Raw genomic sequence first — 25,242 nt, forward strand, 5'->3', positions numbered from 1 at the left:
CAGGGAGAACACACCAACTCCTCACAGACAGTCACCCAGAGCAGGAATCGAACCCACAACCTCCATGCCCCTGGAGCTGTGTGACTGTGACACCGTGCCGCCCCCACGTTATTTAATGAAGACTGGCATGTCTTGCAGAAATTCCCTAGGGCAAGATGCCAAATTCATGGCAGCCTGTGTCTCTCCAAAATCCCTATATACACCTCCACATCAATGGCACCTACAAACATAGACAAGTCACTCATGCAATGGTCACTGATGCTGAAACATGGACTCATTTGAACACAGCATATGTTTCCACTGTATTTCAGACCATGTGAGATGAGCTTGATGAGCATTCCTTAATGCAAGAGTGGACTGTGTTAGTTTTCCAAAGCACTCACAGTAGAATGATGGTCTCTCATGCAACGTTGTCTGAGGGCAGAATCATTTCATAACTGAAATGACTTCAATTTTTCACAGTTTTCTCTCAGTTCAGTTTGTGGATGCTCTTTTATATCATTTGTATTCACTTACTTATTGTATAATGCTGGAAAATGCTGTAATTCAGTATTCTACAAACTCTTCACTCTATTTTTGCCTCTGTTCCAATTTTTTTGTGTGTTGCAGGAATCCAAATATAAATTTGTATATATTTACAATATAAAATAATTGGAAAACCTGATTTCTGAAAGTATATCACTGAGAGAGATGCATTTATATAAACATAAATATAGTAATATTAAAATATTAGATGGCTACTAATAGTCGAAAACCTTCTAAAGCTTTTTTTCTTTTTTTCCTAGAACTTGGACGTGTTGCACAGCTGCAGTAAAGGCGGCTGTTGACTGAGTATATATTTAAACTGATATGGTTTCCAGGAGTCCTAAGTTGTTGTCTAGCAACATAATTAGCTATGTGCTCTTTTGGTCCTTCAGTCAACAGCGGCGTCCCGTTGTACACGCGCATTTGAACATGCTTCCTCTGCATTAAAATCCACCTTTTATAAGGCATGCTCCTCATCAGATCTCATGTCAGAGCATCTCCATGTCATAGCTGGAGTAGAAAAGAGAGCCAAAACTCTCCTTCTTCAGGAATACAGGGAAAAATACAGGAACAATGAGCTTTTGTCAGACAGCACCATGACTGTGGTTCTTTATTTTATTAAAAAAAAACATCCTCTTTGGTCTGTGGCACAGTAATTTCAAATAATGGTTGTGTGAATGGCATCCAAGCATTCCCTGTTCCAATATTTCCTAACAGATATTTAACATTAGAAACTATTTAAATCATTAAAAAGAGCATTCACAAAAATAGGCTAAAGGAATTTACATATGCAGCAAAGCCACTGATCAAAAAAGCTTGAAAGATTAAAATAATCAACACCTGTCCTTCATTTCTTTCTGTCCATTCCACAACTAGGTATGAAAATTAATGACATTTAGTGTCTTAAACATTCACCATTAAAATCTCAATCTAAAAACCTATGAATCTATAAATAGGGTGAAATTTTCTCTAAATCAAACAAAAAAGGGTAGCAGCCATTACCACTACAAAGAGAAAGGAAAATAATAATAAAAGGCTGTGGCATGATACATAAATATGATCTGGACAGAATGCACAGGATGCTGATGTTCACTCCAGAAGTGCCCTAATAAGAGATGTTGAACATTTACTGCTCAGGTGAAATCTTACTAAATTAAGTTGAACCTACTCTGAAAAATGTTTCATGGATTAACTGTCAACAGCTACCACTGTGCCTATGAGAAAAGCTCTTAAGCCCCAGTCTGCTCCAGTTCACCTTCCTCCTTACATGGCAACCTTAAAAACACAAGCCTCTCCAATGGCCCTACTATGATTAAATAATATTAGGAAAAAAACAAGGCTATATAAGAGGTACTTGGACACCTATTGCAAAGGGAAACCAGTTGTTATAACGTTACAGATGTACCCTGGAACAGATGTGTAAGACGCCAGCAGGGTTTGTTTATTTTTTCTTTCTTTCTCTTTTTTGGCTAAGGTCATTCAGGGATGTGGTCAGTCTCTACAAGGCTTCGAACTCATCTATCCTCTGCTTGGTGTTGCCCATGCGAATCTGACGTAGGGTCTTGTACTTGTCCCTTCCGGCGCGCATGTTCTCCATGTGCAGGATGTCGTTCTGCGTCTTCTTTGTGTCATCCCGTGCATCAGCCAGCTCTGAGCTCAGGGCCTGTGGCAAAATTCCACCAAAGATATATATAAATAACTATAAATAAACAAATTATAAGCCCAAGGCATTACCAGGCAATCTGCCCTCAAGAGATCATAGTAAAACTGTTGTACCCACCACAAACTAATAATAAAGCATCAGAACAAAACTATAAAACGTTAATACGGGTTCTGTTCTATTCACACAAATACAAAAATAATAATAAAATGAGCATACAATTAAATACAGTACAGTACAGCCTCATGGCAGCAGAATTGCTTAAAACTGTAAAACAACTGATCTGAGCTGCAAGTAATTTAAACTTATGAGATGTTTAGAAGAACATCAGGTTTGGCTCCTGATGGATGTGTTTAATTCCACCAGAAACAAATGATTCAATATTTTAATTTCTATTGATTTTTAAAAACATTGAATCACTCGAGGATCCCATGAAGCACCGATTAACCAAACTGCATACAGCTTTCATTCATTCATTCATTATCTGTAAGTGCTTATCCAGTTCAGGGTCACGGTGGGTCCAGAGCCTGGAATGATCTGGAATCATTGGGTGCAAAGCGGGAATACACCCTGTAGGGAGCGCCAGTCCTTCACAGGGCGACACACACACACACACTCACACCTACGGACACTTTTGAGTCGCCAATCCACCTACCAACGTGTGTTTTGGGACCGTGGGAAGAGACCGGAGCACCGGAAACCCACGCAGACACGGGGAGAATGAATACAGCATAGTAACTGCAAATACTGGAATTCCTCAAGGAGAGATCTAAACCACTGTTTTGTATTAATATAAAACTAGTACAACATGATAATTATATGTATTTATTTACGTGTTGAATACCAATAACTTCCCAAGTGCAAAAAATGAATGTTATGATGTTTTCAAAATGTGTTCCATTAACATTCATTGTAATTATTACTAAGGTTGGCTCTTACTCGAAAGTTAATGCTTCTAATGTTGTGTTTCCGTCTGGGTTCGTTATTTTAAAATTCTTTTTTTTATTATTATTTGTCAATGTACAGCGAAATGTGTCTTCCACATTTCACCCATCTGTGGCAGTGAACACACACACTTGTGCACTAGGGGCTGTGAACACACACCCAGAGCGGTGGGCAGCCATCCCCAGTGACCGGGGAGTTCAGTTTCTCAAGGGCACTTCAGCCACGGATGTTCCTGTCGGTCCTGGGGATTGAACGGGCAACCTTCCGGTACCAAGCCTGGTAGTTTGATTGTAATGTACATGAACAATAGCTTCTCGACTAAACCAAGAGTGAACAGTACTTATCTTCCAAAAAAATAAATAAAAATCAGCTTGAGGCTAATACAATTTTAACCATGATACAAAGGTAGGCGAATGCGACATTAATAGTTTTGCCCGAGGACTCTTACTGGTATAGGGAGGTGTGGAGTTATCTGCCATGCTATACCAACACTACAGCTAGCCATGTGTCTACCATAATAACATAAAGGCAGCATAACAATTGGCAGGTACTGTATATGAAAGTGTGAAGATCTCACCATGAGCTGTCTCTGTACACGCTCGTTTTTCTCAGCCTCAGTGAGGCGGTCTTCCTCGTTGCGGTTGTCTGTGATGGTCTCCACGTTAAGCTCAGCACTGTAGGTGCTCGTGTTCTCATCATGGTACTCCTCCTCCATCATGAGCATGCTTTGAGTCGCCACTGGAGGTGGGGGTGGAGGAGGAGGTGCCATCATCTGGTGCAGCTCCTCGCGGGTTTTAAAGAGGTCCTCCTGAACCTCCTTTGCCTAGAACCCATGAAAGAATGATGGTTACACTGAGACAATCAAAATGAATTTTAAAACCTGTTTATTTAACTATGTCCTATATAAACATGTTCATATATTTTATTCCCTTCCCCTCTGACGTGGTCCAGTTATTATCGTTATTTCTAATTGGTTTTTGCCAGATTTTCTCCCCAGTCTTTAGCCGTTGTCTATTCCATCACATAACTAGCACTCTCCACAGTTTCTGGCCTCAGACGGCTATTTGAAAATTTGTACTTCCTAAGAGTAAACACGGTAGTTTATCCTGTGACTTTAAAAGAACAATTAGATATTTTTACTACCAGAAATGTCAGCCAGTTATTTTTCCATATACTGGGTACCCCACGTGGGGACCGTTTTGTTTAAAATAACTTTTGTTCAGAATCTCAGACGCATGCAATCCACGTGACGTCAGTATAATGAATGTTTCATAACATGAACAAGAATGAATGGAGAAAACAGCTGTTTGCTCCCTGTAGAGTCAGATTTGTATATGACCCTTCTCCAGATAGGCTTTTCACTTCAAAACTGCTCTGTTTAGTAGTTCACTCATACAGTGGCCAGTACTGAATGATTTAAGGAGTTTGTTATTATGGATACCTTCAGTCTTTACAGATAAATAAATAAATACATATAAAAAAATGTCAATAAAAGTCATATTAATTTTGTCTGAACTTATTCTACCTCTGGAAATATCTCCTGCATCAATCAAGGGAGTGATTCTGACATTATACGGGACCTTTAGTTATGTCTCAGACACACTGTGAATTAAAACTGTCCAGTAAAGTGATGAAATATTCTTATATATTATATATGGTGATCTTTTTCTGTGCTAATATTAGAAGTTTTGCTCACTCTGCTCTGCCATTCGTTGGCCTCTTCCTCCTTCATTCTTTTGGCTTCCTCCAGCAGGGCAATCTTTGCAGTATATTCAGCTAGTTCTGTGGCCTTTAACAAAGGAAGTAACAAAAACAGCCTTTAGTTCACATCACCTTATATATGTCAGATAGACATTAATAAGTAACAACTTTCCTCTCCATAGCCAGCTGCACCTGACTGGGAGCTGGTTCAGTTGATGGACAGCAGAAACTCCCTGTATTAATGAACACCAAATTGATTGTGGTTAGTTTGGGGAACCCCCTTTGCTCACCAGCTGCTCTTGGCTCTTGGCCTGGTCCTCAGCCTGTCTGGCCAGTTCCTCCTTCGCCAGCAGAGCCGCCTGTCGCTCCGCCTCCAAACGAGCGGCTTCATCCTCTACTTTTCTCCTTTCCTCCTCCAGCCGTCTAGCCCTGTCCAGTTGCTCCCTCAGATCTGTGTAATGCATATTTCACACCAACAGGGGGCAGCAGTTACTACAAAACACTTCAGTACTGACACAAACGTAGGCAAAGATTGGCTGAACATTCTGGAGAAAACATGTAACTGCCATTATTCTGAACGATACTACAACGGTTTTTAATTTCAAACAATCGTAAATACGTCCTATATTTTTATTGTTGTGTTTTATTTTACAATGTGCAACCGAGAGAAATGTAACAGGTATCATGTCAAAACTTGAATTTAAACTTGAAATTAAAATCCAACTGCAGTTATATGTTATGTGTATACATCTATAAATCATTTTAATGATACTGGGGCTTATACTCTGTGTAACACAGGCTAGCAGATCTGCCTTGTCCTAACTGTTTGAACAGGTTCTTGGAAAAAGAGGAAGTAGAAGTTGTACAGCTCTGGACAGTTTCATTTTATACGGATATGAACGTGAAAAGTAAACAAATAAACACAATGTGTAGGGACTCTGACGACAGACAAAATCTCTCTACTGGATAATGGGCTCTGTGTTATTGAGTATTCCATTTCAGTAATACTATTTAATATTAAATAACAAAGGATCTAAATTCTGAAATAATATTCCTACTAATGCACTATTGTACTATGATTTTTAAAATAATTTAATTGTGGTTCAATATGCGATTCAGTTAAATGTGAACTGTACCTTTCTCAGCTTTTTTGGCTTGCTCCTCGTACTGAGAGAGCCTCATCATCATCTCTCGTTTCTCTCTCTCCATCTCTTCCTTTTCTCTCTCAATATTTTCTCTCCTCTTCTTTTCACTTTCCAGCAGAGCTCTGAAAAATGCAATTATATACATTTAGCTTGTCAAAAGATGTCACACATTAATTTGTATACAGTGATGACCAGTAAAAGATGAACAATTTAATTAACACATGCGTGACACAAAAAGCAGTCTCACACCATGCTATAGTTGGTACCCACTGGCACAATAACATAAGTGTTTCAGCACAACAGCAATATTATTCCATACACAAAAGCTGTCAGACCAAAACAACACATCCCACTAGCTCAGTCAGAGAGTGCCAGGGCTTAGCACTGTGTTTGACATATTGCTTCTAGTCTAAATATTATTCGGTGGTGAGGGAAGTACAAAATTATTTATGAAGCACATCTAAAATCAACAAATGTCTGACAAACTGCTGCATTATTAATACAAACACATCTTACATTTTACCTTAATTCCCAGCCTGGTTGTGTTTGTTTGATTTATTAACATTATTATTATTATTATTATTATTATTACATGATTTTTACATAATTCTCCAAAATTCCTTTGTCCCAGGCTATTGTTATTATATATATATAATTGACCTCTGTTCTGATTGGCCGTGCTGTATTTTAAAGAAATACTCATTAATGTTTATGAATGGGGTGAGCTTATTTCTGGACCAGTTAAACTGCTTTTGGCTGAAGGTGCAAATATATGTAAATATTCTGCTATTTGTGACCTTTCAAAAATAAAAAATTATATATTTATATAGACTATATTGACTGGGGAGTGAAAGGTACATCATGAAATACGATAGATAGATAAATATAGCCATGTATATAAATATTAGTGAGACTAAAATGAAGCCAACTTATGAAAAAATGTTCTAGATCTGTGAAAAGTGATAAGACTTTACCTTTCCATCTGTCTCTGGTGTTTTTCCTCTCTGGCCTGGGCTTTCATCTGCTGCACCTCAATGGTATCAGGCTTCCTGCGCTGCATGTAGAGCTCATGGTTTCCCATGCAGAGCTGCAGAATGCGCTTATTAATGCGCAGGCGTGGGGCATAGAAAACAAAGTCCTAAAAGGGCAAGAAAAGGAGTAAGAACAGGCCCAGAGAAATATACATGAGTTTTAAAAGAATAAACATGTAAGACTGCACTGATGCAGTCTAGACAAAAGCCAGCATTGAGTTAAATATAGGTTAGCCAGTTAAAATTGCTTTGAGCTAAGCAATGTATCATGAGATTGATACATGAGAGTGTATCATCAAGAAATATCTGTAATAGTTGCAGTCAGGCTTGAGGCTAAATAGTGATGCAACACTGTGATGTGTGTGACTAAGCAGGCCAATGAATGAAAGAAATGCCACCTAACATTCGTGTACAAGAAATGTTACTGATTGTAGCTTCATAGGTGAATGAAAAATATTCTTAAGAAATGCATGTGTTCCATTCAAGTGTTTATTCAAGAGCTGCTGGTGTAAAGTGTTATTAAAAATTAGTCTTAAAGTTGAGATAAAACAGCTCAATTGTAAACAATGTAAGGGATCATGACAAGTTAATGTGTGGCTTTATTCATGGTAAAACTGAGTCATCTTACTATTCATAATCTGAAAATATGACAAATTCATTGTGCCAGGTGCCAAACACTGTTGCACAGAAAAAAACTAAATTATCATTTATCAATGAACAAACCGACAACTTATAAAACAAGACTTACGGGAGCTTTTTTATCAATGGGTTTGATGACAAATTTCTTATCATTGAAAGATATGTTCCTGATTTCACTCCAAGGGAATCCAATTTTTGGTGTCAACCTATGAAACAGAATGAAAATGACATAAGCTTCAGTACAATTTACCAGTTAGTTTGCAGTGTTCTGAATACACTACATAAATTTCAGGTGAAGTGGAAACATCAGTACTGGTGCAATGACCTCTTAATAATACGCTTGGCTGGCTGGAGTTGACACAGTGTCTCCTGGGGTCACAGAATAAACAGGCAATGACTACTAGCACACTGACCCCAATATCTGCTCCACGTTGATGTCCCAAAGCCAGATGCTGCTGATGACCAGGGGGTCAATAGATTTGATTCAGTAAACCCAGGCCAATGACATTTAAACACTTACTTGTCATCTTTCTCATAGATGTTAAGTCCAAGAGCATCTACACCCAGCCACAACTCTGTTCCCTTCTTATTCTTAATGTCAAAGTAGTTCACACCATACATCTCCAGGTCTTGTGCAATTTTTAAGTACTCCAGCATAGCATCCTCCCTGAAAACCAAGAAAATGGTAATAAAATAAGTATTGTAAATAGTATAAAATAAAACAAGGCACATAGTAATATCAAAAAGAAAAAAACAGCAAGACAACATTGCCAAATACAAGTACATCACACATCATAGCACCCAGAACATCCGATATATTTCTTTATCTGTCTGTTGTGAACCAACCCATTTTGTACCTCCTTGGGAAGGCTGTTTAAAATTAGTTAAAGGAGCCATCAAAACATTCTCAGAAATATTCACTGAAACAATGCTTAGTTTTTAAACCATTAATATATCTTGCATTACACGATTTTGTGTGCATACACGTGAGACTCACTTTAGCATGCCCCTATGCTCCTCATGCCAAACCTGGATCCTCTCCTCCCACTGTTCTTTGGAAAGTTTGTGTTGGTCCAGCACTCTGTGGAGAGAATATAAAGCAGTCATTATGATTCAAGGAGATAAAAGCAGATTTATGAAAAAAACCTTTTGTTCTTTCATTGTTTCATCTACTGTTTACGTTACAAACCACAAGTTGGTAACAGTTACTAAAACTAAAATGATCAACGATCAAAGATGTTATTAGAGACAAAATAGCTTCATAACTGCATCACATTAAATTCATGTAATATTTTCTTTCATCTTTTATTTAATTATTTTTAATTTACTCTCTATATATTTTTTATTTATTTACAGTAAAAATTTTATAGATTTGAAATTTGCTTGAAAATTGTACAAGTATTGCTTTAACAAAAGCTAGATAAATATTAAGCTCTTTTAGTTGCTAAATAATGCTACTAATTTGACTAAATAATACAATATTCATGCAGATGAAGTGGTTATGCCGATTAAGAAAAAAACAGCAAGTAAATTAGCACGTATATGGATTTGCTGACCTCTGGGGAAGCAACCGTTCAGATGTGAGGTAGCCAGCTTTGTGGTTATCCTTGGAGAAGTCTCCAAACTTGGCCTGCACAGAGTAGGAGGCCAGCAGCACGGCTGTTTCCGGGGGACAGTAGATATTGTCACTCAAGATGCCATCTTTCACTTGCAGGAAGAAGAGCTTACGTGTGATTTCTTGGATCAGTTCCTCAGCCACATCTTCAGGGAAGTATTTAGCCCGGAACATAAACTGGAGGGGGTTCTCTCGCTTCACGTCCTGAGATAAAACCTACATCAACACATGAGAGACAGTTTCTCAGGACTATTAATGTGACACAATACAGTCTACTGAATTTTTATGCATGTGTGTGTGCAGTACATAGACAAGAGTTAAAGATCAAATAACAGGCCAGGCAGAGTAGATAGACAGATTAGAATGTAATATCTGGGCCTGTGCGCACACTCGTAGGGCTGGTTTCCTGGGCAGGCATTAAGTGTAGCTCTAGACGACAATGGTTGTTTAATGGTGTCTATGCTCTGACATTGTAATTTAGCCAAAGACTAGTTTTTATCTGTGTCCGGGAAACCGGCCAGAATAGGTCACTAATCAACCCACATGATCACATGTCCAGTGATTTGAATGGGTGTGTGTAAAGTAAGACTATTAAAGTGTTAAGACACAGATTTTGCCCCTTTCCTTAATCAGTAGCTTTAGAACAGTGACATATAACATGTGATGAAAGGCTAGTAATATGATATGTATTTTCCCAGAAGGTCAGGCACTAAAATATGTACCTTTTTCTCCAATTTCAGCCAGGTGAGATATCCTTTGTTGTCCATATACTGCAGCCCAAAGTACCACACCTCACGCAAGCCCACTGTCTTGACCACCTGAGGCAGAAACACTTTACGTTGACTGCTAGGAACATGAAATTTCATACCAAAAACACAATAGCAAACATGTAGAAAATTATTAGGCATGTCAGTCTATATTAGTCACTTTAACTGTAATATTCTGGCGTCGAGAGTGAAGGGTGGGGCAACTCTAAAGTTGAAGGACTGGTGATTCTAAAGAGTAAATGGGGGGAGTGGTTTTAGTCACTGAGAAATATCCAGAAGTGTGTTCTTTCCTGCACTGCTTTGTATTGATTCCAAAATAATCTATGCAGTCAGAACTTTTCAGTAGAAGACCGACAAGTACTATTAGCAGTGGAACTATCACCCACCCATCTGAACTTCGACATCTTATCAGTCATACCTACAATGGAATGGCCGAGCCTTAAGTCACCCACCTAAGAGCTGTGACAAATCATGACATAAACTCAATATTTTGACGTAGTTGCCAGGAGTTTTTGGGCTGGACAATGTTTGTGAAAAGATTTATACCCATAGACTACCCTTAGGCATAAGTAAATTACCCACTGACTCAATAATGTGTAACTGTGTGTTGTTCTTTCTGTGGCTTCCAAATTGTTAACATCTTCTTTTGTTTCATTGTTCCATGAGGAAACGTAACTCAAACATACACCTCCCTGCCTCCACTGCACTTTCACTCAAGAAACTGTTCAGCCCACTTAATGGTGACAAATCAGTAACCTGAAAAGGATGGAATTTACAGCTTGAGAATGATGAGATCAGATAGGGGGCCATTCCTTACATGCCTTTCCACTAAAGTCACTTAGCTTGTGGATATCTTTCTTCATCTTTAAGGTCTGACAAAGGCTGTAGGACCAGCTGAGCTCACCTGTTCAAAGAGCTGTTTGCCTGTAGTGACTGACTGGATGGCAAATTCCAGCTCTGCGTCCATTGTAGTGACGCGGACATTGACCTAAAGAGAGTAAACATATTAGACACAAAAGGGTCCTGAACAAGTGAAGCAAATAGAGAGCACTCTGTGTACACCTGTTAAGCAGAAATACATTGTATTTTGCCATGTACATGTATACTGTTGCAGATGAAGTATCAGAAAAGAACTATAAGTGTAGATTTAAAGTAGTTAGACAAATAATTAAAAAAATCTGTTTTACACCAGAATGTGTGTGTGTGTCTATGTTGCCCTGTGAAGGACTGGCGTCCCCTCCAGGGTGTATTCCCGCCTTGCGCACAATGATTCTACGTAGGCTCTGGACCCACCGCGACCCTGAACTGGATAACCGCTTACAGATAATGAATGAATGAATGAATGAATGTTTTACACCACATTGCTTTATGAACATCCAGGAGAACAATCTTCCCCCTATGAACTACTAATCTGTAAAATGATCTGGCTTTGTTAAAGCACTTGTCATCAGGACTAGATGAGATTCATTAATTTATAGCTTTTGGTATCAGGTCCAGCATTGGTCATGATGACACAATACCAATGAATACCAATACATCCTGATAAATCATGATAAATTACATCTACGTGATAAATTACATCCATCCACCACTATATATTTTTCTTAGCAAATCATGAATAGTGTCAGTACTTAAAGATCAAGTTTATATAAAATGAGAACATGGATCTATTCATTTTGTTTCACCCTGAATGGTTGCAGTGGGTCAGGAGCCTACCAGGAATCATTGGATGCAAGCCAAAAAAGGACATATGTAGTCCGATTTAGCGTGAAGCCATTGTGAAAATGACTTTTATTAAGCAAATGTAAAATTCAGCCTGGAAACTTGTGTTATTTGGTTATGTATTTTCTTTTGATCATTTGATTACATCATGTGCTCTTGCATACCATGCATGAAGGATATCATCATAGTAACCTGTAACCAAAGGTTAATGGCAACAAACCTAACTCACAGACAGTAAAACATTGTAGTAGCTGTAAGAGGACCAAAGTGTTTCATTGCACAGCAGGACTAAATTCTTAACTTAGGAGCTTAAATCCACACTTGTCAAGCCAAATTCAAAGGGGCCTGGTAGTGGAAAAAGCTGACACTAACTTGTGTTGCACAAGGGTTCAAAGGGGTTTATCTTTACAGCAGTGGAGTAGGTTAATAAAGAGGTTGTGTAACTTTGACAATGGTTTTGAAGCTCTGTCAAGGTTCACTGAGCTGTTATAAAAGTCTCAAACAGCATGTTCTTCCATAGAACATAGAAAGGCACAAGGCCACATACATGTAGTACTCTGGCAACATACTATCAATTACTTCTCCCCTATGATTATATATATATATATATATATATATATATATATATATATATATATATATATATATATATATATTGTATATTGTTTTCCAAAAACACACAAAAGATATTCATGTACATAACCTCCATCTCAGCATGCCAACATATTTTATAATCTTCAAAGCTTCCCCCTACTGCTGGATTTGGTTCTACAATTAAAACCTTAGTGCCACTGTTGTTAGCATCTCCCTGAGCAACCGTGAACTATTTATCAGAGCTGCAAACTTTATCTGGCCTTAAGAATGGCCAAGTCTACGTCAGAAGTCTGTTTGACCCCTATGAGATGGCTTTCTCCTTTTCCTCAAGCGCTGAGGTTTATGGGGATTTTTTTTTCTCACAAGGCACAAGTCACTGTGTACACACTACTTCGCTCAAATTATTTTCTCCGTATGTTTGCTCCTAACACAGGGACTTTTGTTCTCGTTCGTGATTGTGCTTTGGGTGATTGAGTACCTTTGGAATCTGAAACCTACACCTTTTGGACTCAATGGTATAGGCCCCAAACTGGGCAAGAAGGAATTTTTATAGCATTAGCTTTAGTTTCCTAAAATTGTTTGTGTGAGAAATAAGAGTACAAATCTAAAAATTACAGATATTTAAGAAAGCAATATAGAATTTCAATATTAAAAAAACAAATGTATAAATCACTTTTATGTAGAGATTTTTGAAAATTCTAATATTTGATACACACCATTATGTCATAGCAAAGGTCACGATTTGAAGAATTATTCAAATGGTAATATGATATCATGCCCTTACACTCAAACACTGTGCAATACAAAATCAACAACCAGCTAATATTTTACCTTCCTGTATTTATCAAGCTTCAGTATGAAGTTGTGACTTTAACTCATCATTGTGCGAGCCTAGTTAATGTTTAAATCTAGTCATTGTAGTGAGGCATGGTAAAAGTATGCCCCAGCCATTAACATCTGCATAGCACTCAATTGTAGGTGGCCACACAGCAATCCAAAATAAAGTGTAGGCCTAACACTTATAAATGCAGTGTGACTTTAACATTGCAGAAATACTGGCAAGGCAACCACCATAAACAAGCCTTTATCTCTTTTTTTACAACCAGGGAACATGATCAGCTATGCCACATAAAACCTCCATGGAATCTCTATGGAATATAACATTGAGTTTAGTATTTTACACTGGGACAATGTTGAAATCTGTTTGATCAACAAAATATCAATGACCAAACTGTAAACCTGCCAACAACATTAGAAAATGTATTAAAGGTTAAATCTGTCAGTGTTTCTAAATTTGGGCACAATTATATTATTAGGCTGTAAACAGGTGATCCAGAATGGTGTGATGTGAACTGTGCTGTTCTAGACAAACTTGCTGGGTAAGAATTGTTGTTCACAGTAGTGGTGATAGGAACCAGACATCTGAAGTATTTAATGCCTCTGACAGCTACCTCCCAGGAAATAAACTAAATGAAATGCCTATGAATGTCTAAGGTGGTGTTGAGAGCCTAAATCACAACTTTGTTTCTTGGTACAGATGTAGGTGGAATGTGTTGTAAGACAAAACAGTGCCTTATTTTCAGATTTACCTTACCTTTATAGACTTTACATACAGTAATTTTTAAATCAGACACCACACACAGGTTCATGGGAGCTCTTGTTTAGTAAACTATATGGTTACAGACATTGTGCCCCTTGGTTCCTATCAACACCAGTGTTAAGAACTAGAGTCAGTAAAGTTATCTACAATCAAGCGCCTTACATCAATCCAATCTGAAGGGCGAAGAAAGGACTGAATTAAAATCAGTGTAGTTCCCCTTGAAATATTTGTGAATGAGTGTCACAGGTAGATGGCTGTGGGAAGCTTGACACGGTAGGATTAAAAACTCTATGTGTATACAAACTATTGGCTGAGACTACTCTGGCTTAGTAGATTGCGTAATAAATGGCGTTTTGTCTACCTGCCTTACCTGTTGAATAAAAGAATGTTTAAATTACTGGTTTATAACATGTTAATACGACAAACAGAGGTTAACCCTTTGAAACTGTAAACCTTAGACTTTTGGGCCAATAAAAAAGCAAAATAGAAAGCACGTTAGTAAGGAAAAAAAAGTAACTTACTGGCTTGGGCATTGTCGGTCCTCTTGTGTTTACTCAGGGTTTGAAAACTTAAAAATGAAGACGTCGAAGGGAATGAACTTTGAGATTGCTAGCTTTACTTTACCCTTCCAGCTCGCGAAAGTGGAGTGAATTATCTGCGCATGTAAGGCTCTGTTGGTTTGAGGCTCATTTCTGACTCATTGTCAATAGATGGTGTCAGAGCCTCGCCCCGATAATGGCTACGATAAAGCCGCGGCGTTTCTAAGTTAAAGAGTACCAGGTCTCCACTTAACGCGCGGTTTACCTGGCTCAGCTCCTGGCGAAAAACGACCTTTGTTCAGTTCCGGTGACTGTGTGAAGACCTTTAACAGAACAAGCTCCAACCCTCACCGAGCAAGTGGCATTAAAAACGTCTCTATACCGGCTGAAATGGCAGTCTGAGACAAATGGGCGGAGACCAACAAGTGCACTGAAACTGAGGTAGTAGTTCCTGCTCTGGGCTAGGTGTTGTAATAAACATCCCACAGGCACACGGTGATGTGATAGTCAAGTTTTATTGAATATTCGAATTTCTTTTTCATATAAAACATGTATTCACACAATATGTACACAAGAATATTCACATTTATTTCTGCTGTAAGGTGTGTGTCCCATCAACAATAGACTCTGTCTCATCATGTGTTTGGTGTGTCCACAAGCAGTTTCGGAAATCCACCCTTATGACTCTTTATGCATTTAGGCGTGGTGGAGGCATAGACCTACCAGTTTTTTAATTATTGCAGGTCACGGTGTGGTATTTGGTTTCAAATATTGCGTACAATGACATAAGTTCTGAATTCCTTTCATGTTTTGTAGTGGTAGCTTTATTTCAAAGTGCCTTTTAGTGACATGTTTTGTTGCTATGAGAGTTCCAGCAACAAATCCATCTGATTAGGCCAAAGGACAGTTAGGAACAAGCTGAAAATACAACTTGAGCCTAACAGAGTAAACCAAACTTAATTTCTTTATACATCTGACTAGTACATCAAATTTCTACACTTTCCAAAATGATAAACTTCTTAGAAGCTGCTGCATTCTTAGCAAAATATTTCTATACTTATAAAAATTAAACACTTTTTAGTGCTACATAGTCATCTGTAAGGTTCTTACAAGAACCATATACAACAGGTATTTCATCAGAGAAAAAAATATTTAACAATTCATACTTAACGACAATTCAAATACATTTGAGCTGTCACAGTTCTATATATTGGCATTTTCTGAAAAAAAAAAAAACCTCAAATCACTTTTTTAAAGGTGAACAAGCTTCGCATCCATTTACAGTTGCGCTAATGCATACTTTATTACACAAAGCATTTTGATTCATCTGTGGCAAAACACTCCACAAATTCTAGATATGGAGAACTTAACATAAGTCACACATATGACTCTCTGACAGTGAGAATCTCCAGGGTTTGCTCACCACAGCTGTGTGACATTTTGGGGCTAGTGGCTTCACACATAGTCACAGACATGGCCTTCTCTTCTGACTTTGCTGAGGTTGGACCCAAAGTGGGACTTTGTTCTCCAGAACTGTGAAGATTGCTCAAGTCTGTAACTGAACAGGAATCTGACATTTCCGTGGTTGGGAATGTGGACTGACAGCTTGTGTTCTGTGACAGACACCTGGCAGCTTCAACAGTCAAAGAGCTATAGTGTGAAAGAGGCATGTGGGCGTTGTCCAATATGGCTTGCTCATAGGAAGGAGGCTTAGTTGGAACCCTGCTGTCCACCTGATGGAACACTTCCTCACTTGAAACATGTCTGGTCTGTGCTGCAAGGAGAGTCCTGTCAAGAAGCACTTCAGGCAAAGTCTGACTGTGGCGTAAGGCTTTTTCAACTTGTTTGCTGGCACCTAAAGAAAATCGAGAACTTGAGGCCTTCATGGATTGGGAACGTTTCTTTGTGGTCTCATTTCCATGTGCTGCTAGGCGAGTGGGGAAGGACTGTTTGCGCAGAAGGGCCCTTCTTGTTGTGGATAATGACCTGACAGGAGTGCTGGTGTGGATGGAGCTCTCTGAAGCACTGGAGAAGGTGCTTTCCAGGGAAGAGCATGAGTCTTTAGATTCTTTATTCTGGAGATGATGCTCACCAGACGTCAAAACACCTGTAGAGCTCCTGTGCTGATTTGTCAGCCTGCTGCCTCTCCTAAACAAAACACACTCATCTGATATTTGTTTTGTCAAATGGTGCTCATAAAAGTCCATGTTTGTCTGACTCCTTGTTAAGCATGTCTGATTTCGGGCAGACTTGTTGAAGCCAATCGTAGGTTCGGAGCACCTGCGAATGAAAGGTCTTGCAGTGTTTCTCCCTTCAGCCTCAGGACAAGAGGAGGCTTCAAAGGAGTTCAGAGTTTTCTCTTCAGCATCAGAGTGGACAGCACACATGTCTGTGTAGCTCCCTTTGTATCCATCTGCATCATTGTCATTGCTGTCATAGGCTGAATCATGATGGAGTGAAGAGACTGAATCTGACAGAGGAAACAAACAAAAAAAAACATGGTTAAATAATACAGTATTATCTTTTCAGCCGAACGAATGTGCTATCAATGAATTAATATGTGTAAAAAGAAAATTATGCTACCTTGGTTATCGCTGAGTTCTTCCTCATCTGAGTCCCAGAGAAGTGTCTGTACATCTTCGCCAAATATTTCACAACAGTTTTCAATGAGGAACTGAGTCAGGTTTGTGACCTATAAAATTCAAGGTTGTGATTAGTATAACACCAGGCATAATAACCATAATAATTTTTTTGCATGATGTGGGCCCCTGATAACATGATGGCAGTCTACTCACGTTTTTTATCATTTCCACGGCATCAACTTGTAATAAGTTGGGTGATACACAAACAGCTAGGTTTTTGGCATCCATCTTGTTTATTTCATTTTTGAGACTAATGTGGTACAGCACAGCCATCAAATGTTTCAGGAGTTGAATATTTGGCTCTGGAAGCTTATTAATCACCCTAAAAGCAAAGGGAGAAAGATTAAACTATTACATTTATATCAAGACGTAAACATATCTTTATATTGCTTATGTCAGTAATGCAATTCAAAGTGTGAAAACCAGACTTACATTTGGAGCTCAGTACACTGGTCATGTACATCTTGTTTTTCCATTGCCATCATCCAGGCCGTGTACTGTTCCTCTATCAGTATACTGTTAGGAATGTGCCTAAGAAAGTCCTAGAATTCAAATGGAGACAAGATAATATTATACTTGGATATAATCAGGCATATCTGAAATCAGAAATAGACTAAATGCAATCCAAGTGTCATTATAAATCAGTTAATTTTAAAATGTTACCTTGAGCAGATCAGCAAGTAAAAACACATGCTCCGCTTTCAGATCCACTTCTACTCCACTGTTGAGCTGCTCTTTGATTTCCTTCTGACGCTTGGCATTGCCAGCTTTCCTGAACAATCCAACAGTGTATGGGCCCTTTCTCCATAACACTAAGAGAATGTCCTAGAAAACAAGCCAGAGAGAGTCAATCAATTAATCAATCAATAAACCCATATTAAAATCACACATTGTATCTAATCCTTAGCAAAAGCAAAATTTAGTTCTGTGGTTTGATGAGTTGGAGACATACCATAATGGGTTTGGGAAGACAGCCGTCTGATCCACAGAGGTCACATAGGTCTCGTCCAAAGAGCAACTTTTTTTGAGGTGATGGAGTACAATTAGAATTCATGTTTTTTTTCTGTACTCGCCGGAAAATTCTTTTCCAACGTTTTCTGTTGATGTTTTCTGTAAAAAAAAATAATAAAAAATCTGTTCAGAAATCATAAATAAAAAGAGAACTGAAGTAATGATTTTCATTAATTAAATAAATATAAATATTATAAATCATACCAAACATTAAGTGTGTGAGCTTGTTTTACAACAAACATGATTTTGAAACAATGTTTTAACTCACCAGCGCAAGAGGAGTCGATGAAATTGTTCTCAGATGCTTGCTGAACTAGGGGAGGTCCCAAATTCACACAAACCTGAAAACACAAAAATGGCATTTGAAGTGATGTGCCAAGGATTTTATACCAGCCCCGTCTTGCTCTAAAATAGTCTCTCTGATGTCAACAAAAAGAGCATAACCCAGACATGGTTCCACATAGTTTTTCCCAGGAAAGAATTTTCCCAAGCATTCCCTTCTGTGTTCCCAGGAACTATTATAAAAAGCACTTTCTCTGCCAAGGTTACAGAGGGACAACCTCAGATACTTCAGGTTAATGTTTTTGTGGGTCAAGTTTGAATCTGGTAGAGAGATTGTTTAACAGATGAGTGGAGCGTTGACCTTATGTGGGCTTTTATCTTTATAATCCAATGTTGTTGTGTATGTGTAATATGTCAGAAGCAAAAAATACTTACAGCTGAGGCTGGCATGATGAATAGGTCCATGCTGTCCTCAGCCTGTGATTTAGTCTGCAACAAAAGAACAGTACAGTTTCTTATCTTGAAAGGAAGACAAGTCAAACATCTTCTAATCAAATCCCCTGACGTCATTAGGAGAGAATAAGAATATTGGAATGGGCAGCTGAAGGTGAGAACTTACCACAACGTGGCCACTCAACACCTTCATAAGTGCGCTGTGGTGTGCTGTCTATAAAACACTCTTCTTTGACAATTTACCTGCAAAGTCAACATAAAACATTATATTTAAAGGTCAAACTAAAATACTGTAGCAATGAAAAACTGACTTAGTATTTACATTTCTCATATTTATTACATATTTTAGCTCACTGAAATGTTACCCTAAAAATTATATTTTATATTTAAAATTATATATTATATATTTTTTAAATAATATTTTAACCATATAAAATTTGTTTTGAAATAACATCATAATGTAGAGTTGTTTAAAAATTAACGTACCAATCATTTACATACAGTACAATTGAAAATCAAATTATTGAAACAAATAAACTATTACTATGTAAATGCCCACAAACCTTTTGTATAAATGAAAATAAAGGGAAATAACTAATGTTTCTTACCTCTTTACACCCTGAATGTTCAGCTCATTAGATCCAATGAAAGCAGCTGCATTAACACCAAAGCTCACAACACTAGCACAGGACTGAAGCAGACTGAGGTAGAACAGCCCATCACATGCTACAAAATGAAAGTGGGTGGGCAGAAAGGGAAATTCTGATGTGCAATGGAGACAGGAAGCAGCATCACGGACTCCCACCACTAACACCCCCCTTTAGCTATGTAGGGCAACACAATTGCTTGTGGGTGGAAACTGATACATATATCATTTGAACGTGAGATTGAACCCAGAAAGTAACGCATAGGTGAACAGTAACGTCATCCAGAGGCGGCATACATCAAGTTCAGTTCACACATAAAGAATCTGTGGGCTCTCTTCAAATGCCAACTCTTATGCATAAACACAATTATTCTAATGATGTAAAGAAACCCTAAATGCGTGGCCTCACTCCCTCTACTGACCCTTGCCATTTTGTTGCAAACTTTTAAACCACAGACCATATTTGATTAATCCTGTTTTCTAAAAACATGAATTTTCAGTTTCAAAGCCAGACAATTTTCTCGTAAAAACATTGCCATCTAATTTACAATAAAGATGCCAGTTTTGGATAATTATTTGCCTGACATGCATTTACAGTAATAGGCCCCTTACAATGATTCATCACATAAGATCCTACAGCTGTGGTGGGAATTTTTGTCTGAAAAACAGTGAAACATCATTGTGAGATTCAACATTTGACAGTACTATACTTTCACTAATGCTCTGTCATTTCATGAAAACAATCAACCCCCATATCATTAAGCCGTTATGAAGCATGCATGAGTATATATGAGTTGATTTATGGTTACAGAAGTGACCAACTGGCTGTGAGTATATCCTCCTACCATCTACGGTCTACATGTAAATGACTTCCTGATCAGTGCTCTTTTGGTGTTTCTAAAAGTACACTGCAGAGGAGTTATATAGGTGAATGTTCAGTGATCAAAATACAGAACAAAAATAACCTTTGTGGCATATCTTTCATTACTCTATACACATTTTATGATAACAGAATCACCTTTGGGGAAAATATTTTTACACAGACTGTTTAAGACAAGCATGCATAAAACCCTATGGCAATAACACAATCTCAACGGAACATATTTATAGTAAATGAAGACTGTTGAGCAAAACCTGAATAAAAGTACCCAAAAAGCAGCACTGAGGCTTGTTTATATCTAATGTCACAACAGAGATTTCAGTAGTGAATCACCGTAGTTTCCCAGATCTGCACCGCTAGTGAATGTGAAAGTAAGATCTAAATAAAGTCTGAGCTTTAAAAAGGTTTTTAAGAAAAAACAAAGGAGCAGTATAATTTTAAATTAAAGATTCCACGTTGCTAAAATGACACATACCACACCTCACTTTGTTGTTGTTGTTATATTCAAACACTAGTCACTCCAATTATTATTTTTTTTAAATGTTTACACTAATTCAATCACCAGCAGCCCTGTATAAAAATTTGTCATGTTTGAGATATGAGTTTGTTATGGTTAACAGTTTGCTGTTTACAGTTTTTGACATGTACTTTTTTAATATCAGACAGGTGGGTGAACTGATTTGAATGACCTTCAACACAGCCCACCAGGGAAAAACCAGACAGAGGAGACCCACATAGTATGCATCATTCTTTTACTAGAGTGTGGGTAGGAAGACCACCACAGCACATCACGTCAATACCACCAGACGGCCGCGTGCAGTACAGTGTCAGACCTAAGAGTGCAATATTTATGTGCATATTCACAATTGTTAAAGATTTACATTGCTTATTTTCACAGTGAAAAAAATGAGAGGTACAGTATGACATTCAGTTCAAGTTTAAGGAATCTTAGTATAAAACAGAAAAAACTGCTGCTAAAATCACAAACAGAAATGGATCAACCAAACCAATTTAAACAGCATATGATGTTCCCTAACAAAAACATTTCCAGATCAAATTACAGTAATAAGCTGCCGTAAAATTTTTTCAAATATATAACCAAAGAATGAATGAGTTTTAAAAAATCAACAATTAATTTATAATAAAGTAGTAAAGAGGCAAGCTTAGTTTTGCTTGACTGCCATCGGCTACATTGTTTTTGTTGATTGCTATAATTCAGTACCCTTTTTTACATTTGAAATGTATTCTGTGATACAGGAAGCCTCTAAACATTTAAGAAAAGCATAATCTTACTTAATATAATGAGGGATGGGATTAATCTATTTGGGACATTGCTATTCTAAGCAGCTAGTGTTCCTGTTTATCTAAATTGTCAAAGCTCATCTCTGATGCTGAAATTGGGCTGGTCTTCTGGTTTGAAGTCCTTGTTGGGACTGCCATCTTCATTGAAAATTCGTCTGCTGGTGTAACCTACTATAGGGTATTTTGTTTTGTAGGTTCCAGTAAATACACTTTCCAGGGACTGCAGCTCTTTCTCAGTAAGGCCAGTCTGATATTGCATGGGGACAAAAAAAAGTGTGAAAATATTAGTGTACATAAAATTTATATTTATGAAAACTGTAAGGAATTTGTGCCTTAAAACATATATTTCAAACCTACTATGTCATGTGTCAGATCTTCAGGCTCAAGTGACATTTTGGCCACAGCTCTTGTTGAATCCTTGCCCACAAGGGCATTATATGGGGCATTTTTCCCATAGAAATCTGGTAAATACAAAGAAAATAGAGGGTAAGGACCATTTAATATAATGGTGCTTCATGATATAATGATTATATTTTATGCTCAAGTCACAATGTATTAGAACATTTTAAATAATAAAAGAAAATCATAACTAGAGTCATGTTGGTGTACTGTATACAAACGTGCTGGGTTTTTAAAAAATAAGAAAGGAACATTTGCAGACTTGCTCGAACAATGCATTTGCAGTATTGGATGCAAATATTAGGACACTAGTTATCCACAATGAGTCATCACATCGCCACAATGCACATTGTTACATTTTTGCACCATGCATTGCATTGTTATACTTTTTAATATGATTGCTTATTGCTACAACAACAGAAAATTTTATTTGTACAGCAACTTTCTCATACCTAGGGGTGCTACACAGTGACAATATCAGTACACGCAGTTGTACCAAGGCAGAATGAATAACAAACAACCAGAACACATAAAGGCAGAAATACATGTTTGTAAATGAGAACAGGACAACCATCTCACAGAGGTGGCAAAATCCTTCCCAGAATGTTGTTTAACCTGGCCTGACACTTGTGGGGCTGGCTTAAGATGGTTAGAGAAGACAAAGAGTAAAAATGAGAAGAGTTTTACTTTTGCAACCTCAGCATTTCATCACATTTCAGTGAAAAATACACATTTCCCAAAACAGTAAATTAACAGGAGAAGGAAAAGCCCTTTTTTACTTTCAAAGGAAGAAAAAGATTACTTAGAGTAAAGATTTTTGGAGCTTTTCTATTGGTCAATTCATCATGACATTTTCACACAATGTGAAGGATAGCTGATGTGTTCAAATAATTTACTAAACAAAAAAATCCACAAAAATGGGGATACATGTTTTTAATTGGACAGAGATGATAATCATAGACAGATAGTCTAGATAGCTGATAAAGAAGATAAAAGGGGAAGGAAGAAATTTAAAATGTTCAAGACAAGGAGAAAACAAAGCTAAAAAATGAAAATTATCTTCCCACAAAAGGAGATATTTTATAAGAGAAATTAAAGACTATATGTGAAAATGGCAGGAGAACAGGGGGGAAACAACTCAGTTGTTCTAAACATAGACGATTCTATGCCTTGTGCAGAATATGGTACATGTTTTCTGGACACCAGCTAATCCAATATATCTCTGAAATCAAGGAAACTTTTGAATAAATATACCTGCTTTTTTGCAGCCAAAATTAATCTGGGAATGCATCCCATTTTATGATTGCATTTCTTTGGAGATGATACAAATATTCTTTGCAACTGGTATTCATTATAGACTCATTCACCATTTAGTATCGTTCAAAATTCTTTTTGCAATAATGTATATGTCAATTTTTTTAAACAAAATCATAGCAAATTATTTTGCCATGCAAGGGGAGAACTGGGGTAGTATGAGACAGGAGGGAAAAAAATAAAAATATTAGCATAAGAATTTTTTAACATATTGAAAATGTTACAGCAGACAGAGCATAAAATATAGCCACATGACACTCACATACAGTCATGGGTTATCCACAGAATGCTGCTAGACACTACTGTCCCAAAACATCTATATGCCACTAAACTCTTTGTTAAGGTCTGGCAAAAATCACTTAATGGTAGGTGACAGCTGTTTACTGTACGTGGACATTCAACCAATACTACAGACTCTCGTTCAGTGTTCTGCAATGTCCTAAGACCCCCAGTTCTGCACCAGTTGCTACAAGAATGTTAATTTATATTTTAATACCATGGGTCAAAATATTAGGCTTTGTTAAAATAAATAGTCTGAGTATGCATAATGACATACAGACCTGTCTGTAGGCGTAGTTAAAGATGTAAACCAATTACCTGCTTTTGTACCACTCTGTGATTTGTGGGCAACATTTTTCAGTCAAACACATTAAATACATATACAGCAACATTTGAGTGGCCAGTTAGTACACTGTGCACTAATTAAGTGGTTGAGGGCCATTTGAAATTCAGTCTTAGTGCGTGTAAAATAACGACAGAAACATTTTGATTGGTTCGATTCGCCCATAGGGGCGGACAACAGATCTTTAACGTGCGCGCGCAAAGAGGAAGCAAGTGTGGGTATTAGGACACGGTCAAATTTACAGAACATTAGTTTGCTTCAAGAAATACGTACGCACACCAAAACGAACCTTCTATTACTAGCACGTGACGACAGTGCTGTTTAATCAAATAACGAGGGAGTATCTAGAACATGATCGGGACTGCGGATAACACCGGCGAGTGGAGGAGACGCTGTCTCATCTGTAAACCATATAATGTCATAACCTAGTGTCCAGGTTGACTTTAGGTAAATCCTCATTATGCACAGATCAGACAAAATGGAGGCAACCCCACAGGAAATACGGCAACATAGTTATTGGGACGTGGCCTGAGAAGAAGAAGAAGTTCAAACCCAACTTTTTCCAGACGTGACGTCAAAAACCACCCCTTTTATAGCCATGTAAATTGGCTGCCCGTCCTGGAAAAAAAAAGAAAAACAATTACATTCGCACCAGTGGAAATAGTGTGCAGCTGAAGAAGACACCAACAACTCAGATTAAAAAGTACTTCCGACTCACTGTACCTCACTTCCATCGTATTTTCTCAGATCTTCGTCGGTGAACAGCCTCACGGGTTTCGAGGCGGGTTTTACCTTTAATTCCGACTCGCTTGCCGCGCAAACGAGCACTAAAGATAAACATGTCATGAGTTGAAAACATGGCATTTCGTAGCCGTTGAGTCGGCGCGGGAAGTGTTTAAACGCTTTGCAACTAGCTTTTTTAAATAATAGGACAATTATCTGAGCACTGTGAAGACTACCAGTCTGAACACTGAACTTCCTCACTCCACAGGGCACTTGACTCTGAAGTTAGGACTCGAGACCGGATGTGAATCCCTAATGCTGGGATCATTTTACAAAGCTAAAGAAAGGGTTAGGTTTCGATTCCGAATTTGTTGCGTTACTCACTGTTTAAGTTTTTATTCTGTGTATTTTGGCTTAAAGTAAAGACAAACATAGCAGGGTGTCTATTGTGAGATTCACCAGACTAGAGTGTTTTTTTTTATTTG

At 37.8% G+C, this 25,242-nt stretch overlaps 3 protein-coding genes across 3 annotated transcripts; all 3 read right to left on the reverse strand.

Moving 5' to 3' along the window:
* Nucleotides 1–771: 771 nt before the first annotated feature.
* ezra (ezrin a) lies at nucleotides 772–14,873 on the reverse strand. Its single transcript, XM_066680946.1, has 13 exons — nucleotides 14,466–14,873; nucleotides 10,933–11,016; nucleotides 9,984–10,079; nucleotides 9,203–9,477; nucleotides 8,644–8,727; nucleotides 8,167–8,313; nucleotides 7,756–7,852; nucleotides 6,951–7,114; nucleotides 5,968–6,098; nucleotides 5,122–5,282; nucleotides 4,827–4,919; nucleotides 3,708–3,953; nucleotides 772–2,188 (listed from the first exon to the last, which is right to left on the reverse strand). Exons 1-13 carry the CDS (start codon nucleotides 14,475–14,477, stop codon nucleotides 2,024–2,026), a joined length of 1,755 nt encoding a protein of 584 aa, XP_066537043.1. The 5' UTR covers nucleotides 14,478–14,873; the 3' UTR covers nucleotides 772–2,023.
* Nucleotides 14,874–15,045: 172 nt separating this feature from the next.
* Nucleotides 15,046–19,563, reverse strand: tagapa (T cell activation RhoGTPase activating protein a). Its single transcript, XM_066686481.1, has 10 exons — nucleotides 19,480–19,563; nucleotides 19,038–19,114; nucleotides 18,854–18,907; nucleotides 18,405–18,477; nucleotides 18,078–18,235; nucleotides 17,789–17,950; nucleotides 17,558–17,667; nucleotides 17,279–17,447; nucleotides 17,067–17,175; nucleotides 15,046–16,953 (listed from the first exon to the last, which is right to left on the reverse strand). Exons 2-10 carry the CDS (start codon nucleotides 19,062–19,064, stop codon nucleotides 15,860–15,862), a joined length of 1,956 nt encoding a protein of 651 aa, XP_066542578.1. The 5' UTR covers nucleotides 19,065–19,114; nucleotides 19,480–19,563; the 3' UTR covers nucleotides 15,046–15,859.
* Nucleotides 19,564–21,145: 1,582 nt separating this feature from the next.
* On the reverse strand, nucleotides 21,146–25,046 carry nenf (neudesin neurotrophic factor). Its single transcript, XM_066680958.1, has 4 exons — nucleotides 24,758–25,046; nucleotides 24,592–24,652; nucleotides 22,057–22,160; nucleotides 21,146–21,946 (listed from the first exon to the last, which is right to left on the reverse strand). The coding sequence occupies exons 1-4, from the start codon at nucleotides 24,896–24,898 to the stop codon at nucleotides 21,770–21,772; spliced, it is 483 nt and encodes a 160-aa protein (XP_066537055.1). The 5' UTR covers nucleotides 24,899–25,046; the 3' UTR covers nucleotides 21,146–21,769.
* Nucleotides 25,047–25,242: the final 196 nt, after the last annotated feature.

Source organism: Hoplias malabaricus, chromosome 1, assembly GCF_029633855.1.
Source record: "Hoplias malabaricus isolate fHopMal1 chromosome 1, fHopMal1.hap1, whole genome shotgun sequence".
Classification (NCBI taxonomy): Eukaryota; Metazoa; Chordata; class Actinopteri; order Characiformes; family Erythrinidae; genus Hoplias; species Hoplias malabaricus.

Excerpts from the sequence above, each read along its gene's own strand:
- tagapa (XM_066686481.1), bottom strand. The coding sequence starts at position 19,064 with ATGAAGGTGTTGAGTGGCCACGTTGTG. Across the intron at positions 17,176-17,278 it reads CCGTGGAAATGATAAAAAAC|GTCACAAACCTGACTCAGTT; the intron begins GTGAGTAGACTG and ends TGAATTTTATAG. Across the intron at positions 16,954-17,066 it reads AGAACTCAGCGATAACCAAG|ATTCAGTCTCTTCACTCCAT; the intron begins GTAGCATAATTT and ends TTCCTCTGTCAG.
- nenf (XM_066680958.1), bottom strand. The coding sequence starts at position 24,898 with ATGCCATGTTTTCAACTCATGACATGTTTATCTTTAGTGCTCGTTTGC. Across the intron at positions 24,653-24,757 it reads GAAAATACGATGGAAGTGAG|GACGGGCAGCCAATTTACAT; the intron begins GTACAGTGAGTC and ends TTTTTTTTCCAG. Across the intron at positions 22,161-24,591 it reads TGACGTCACGTCTGGAAAAA|ATTTCTATGGGAAAAATGCC; the intron begins GTTGGGTTTGAA and ends TGTATTTACCAG.
- ezra (XM_066680946.1), bottom strand. Across the intron at positions 10,080-10,932 it reads GCAAACAGCTCTTTGAACAG|GTGGTCAAGACAGTGGGCTT; the intron begins GTGAGCTCAGCT and ends TTTCTGCCTCAG. Across the intron at positions 8,728-9,202 it reads GAACGGTTGCTTCCCCAGAG|AGTGCTGGACCAACACAAAC; the intron begins GTCAGCAAATCC and ends TTCTCTCCACAG.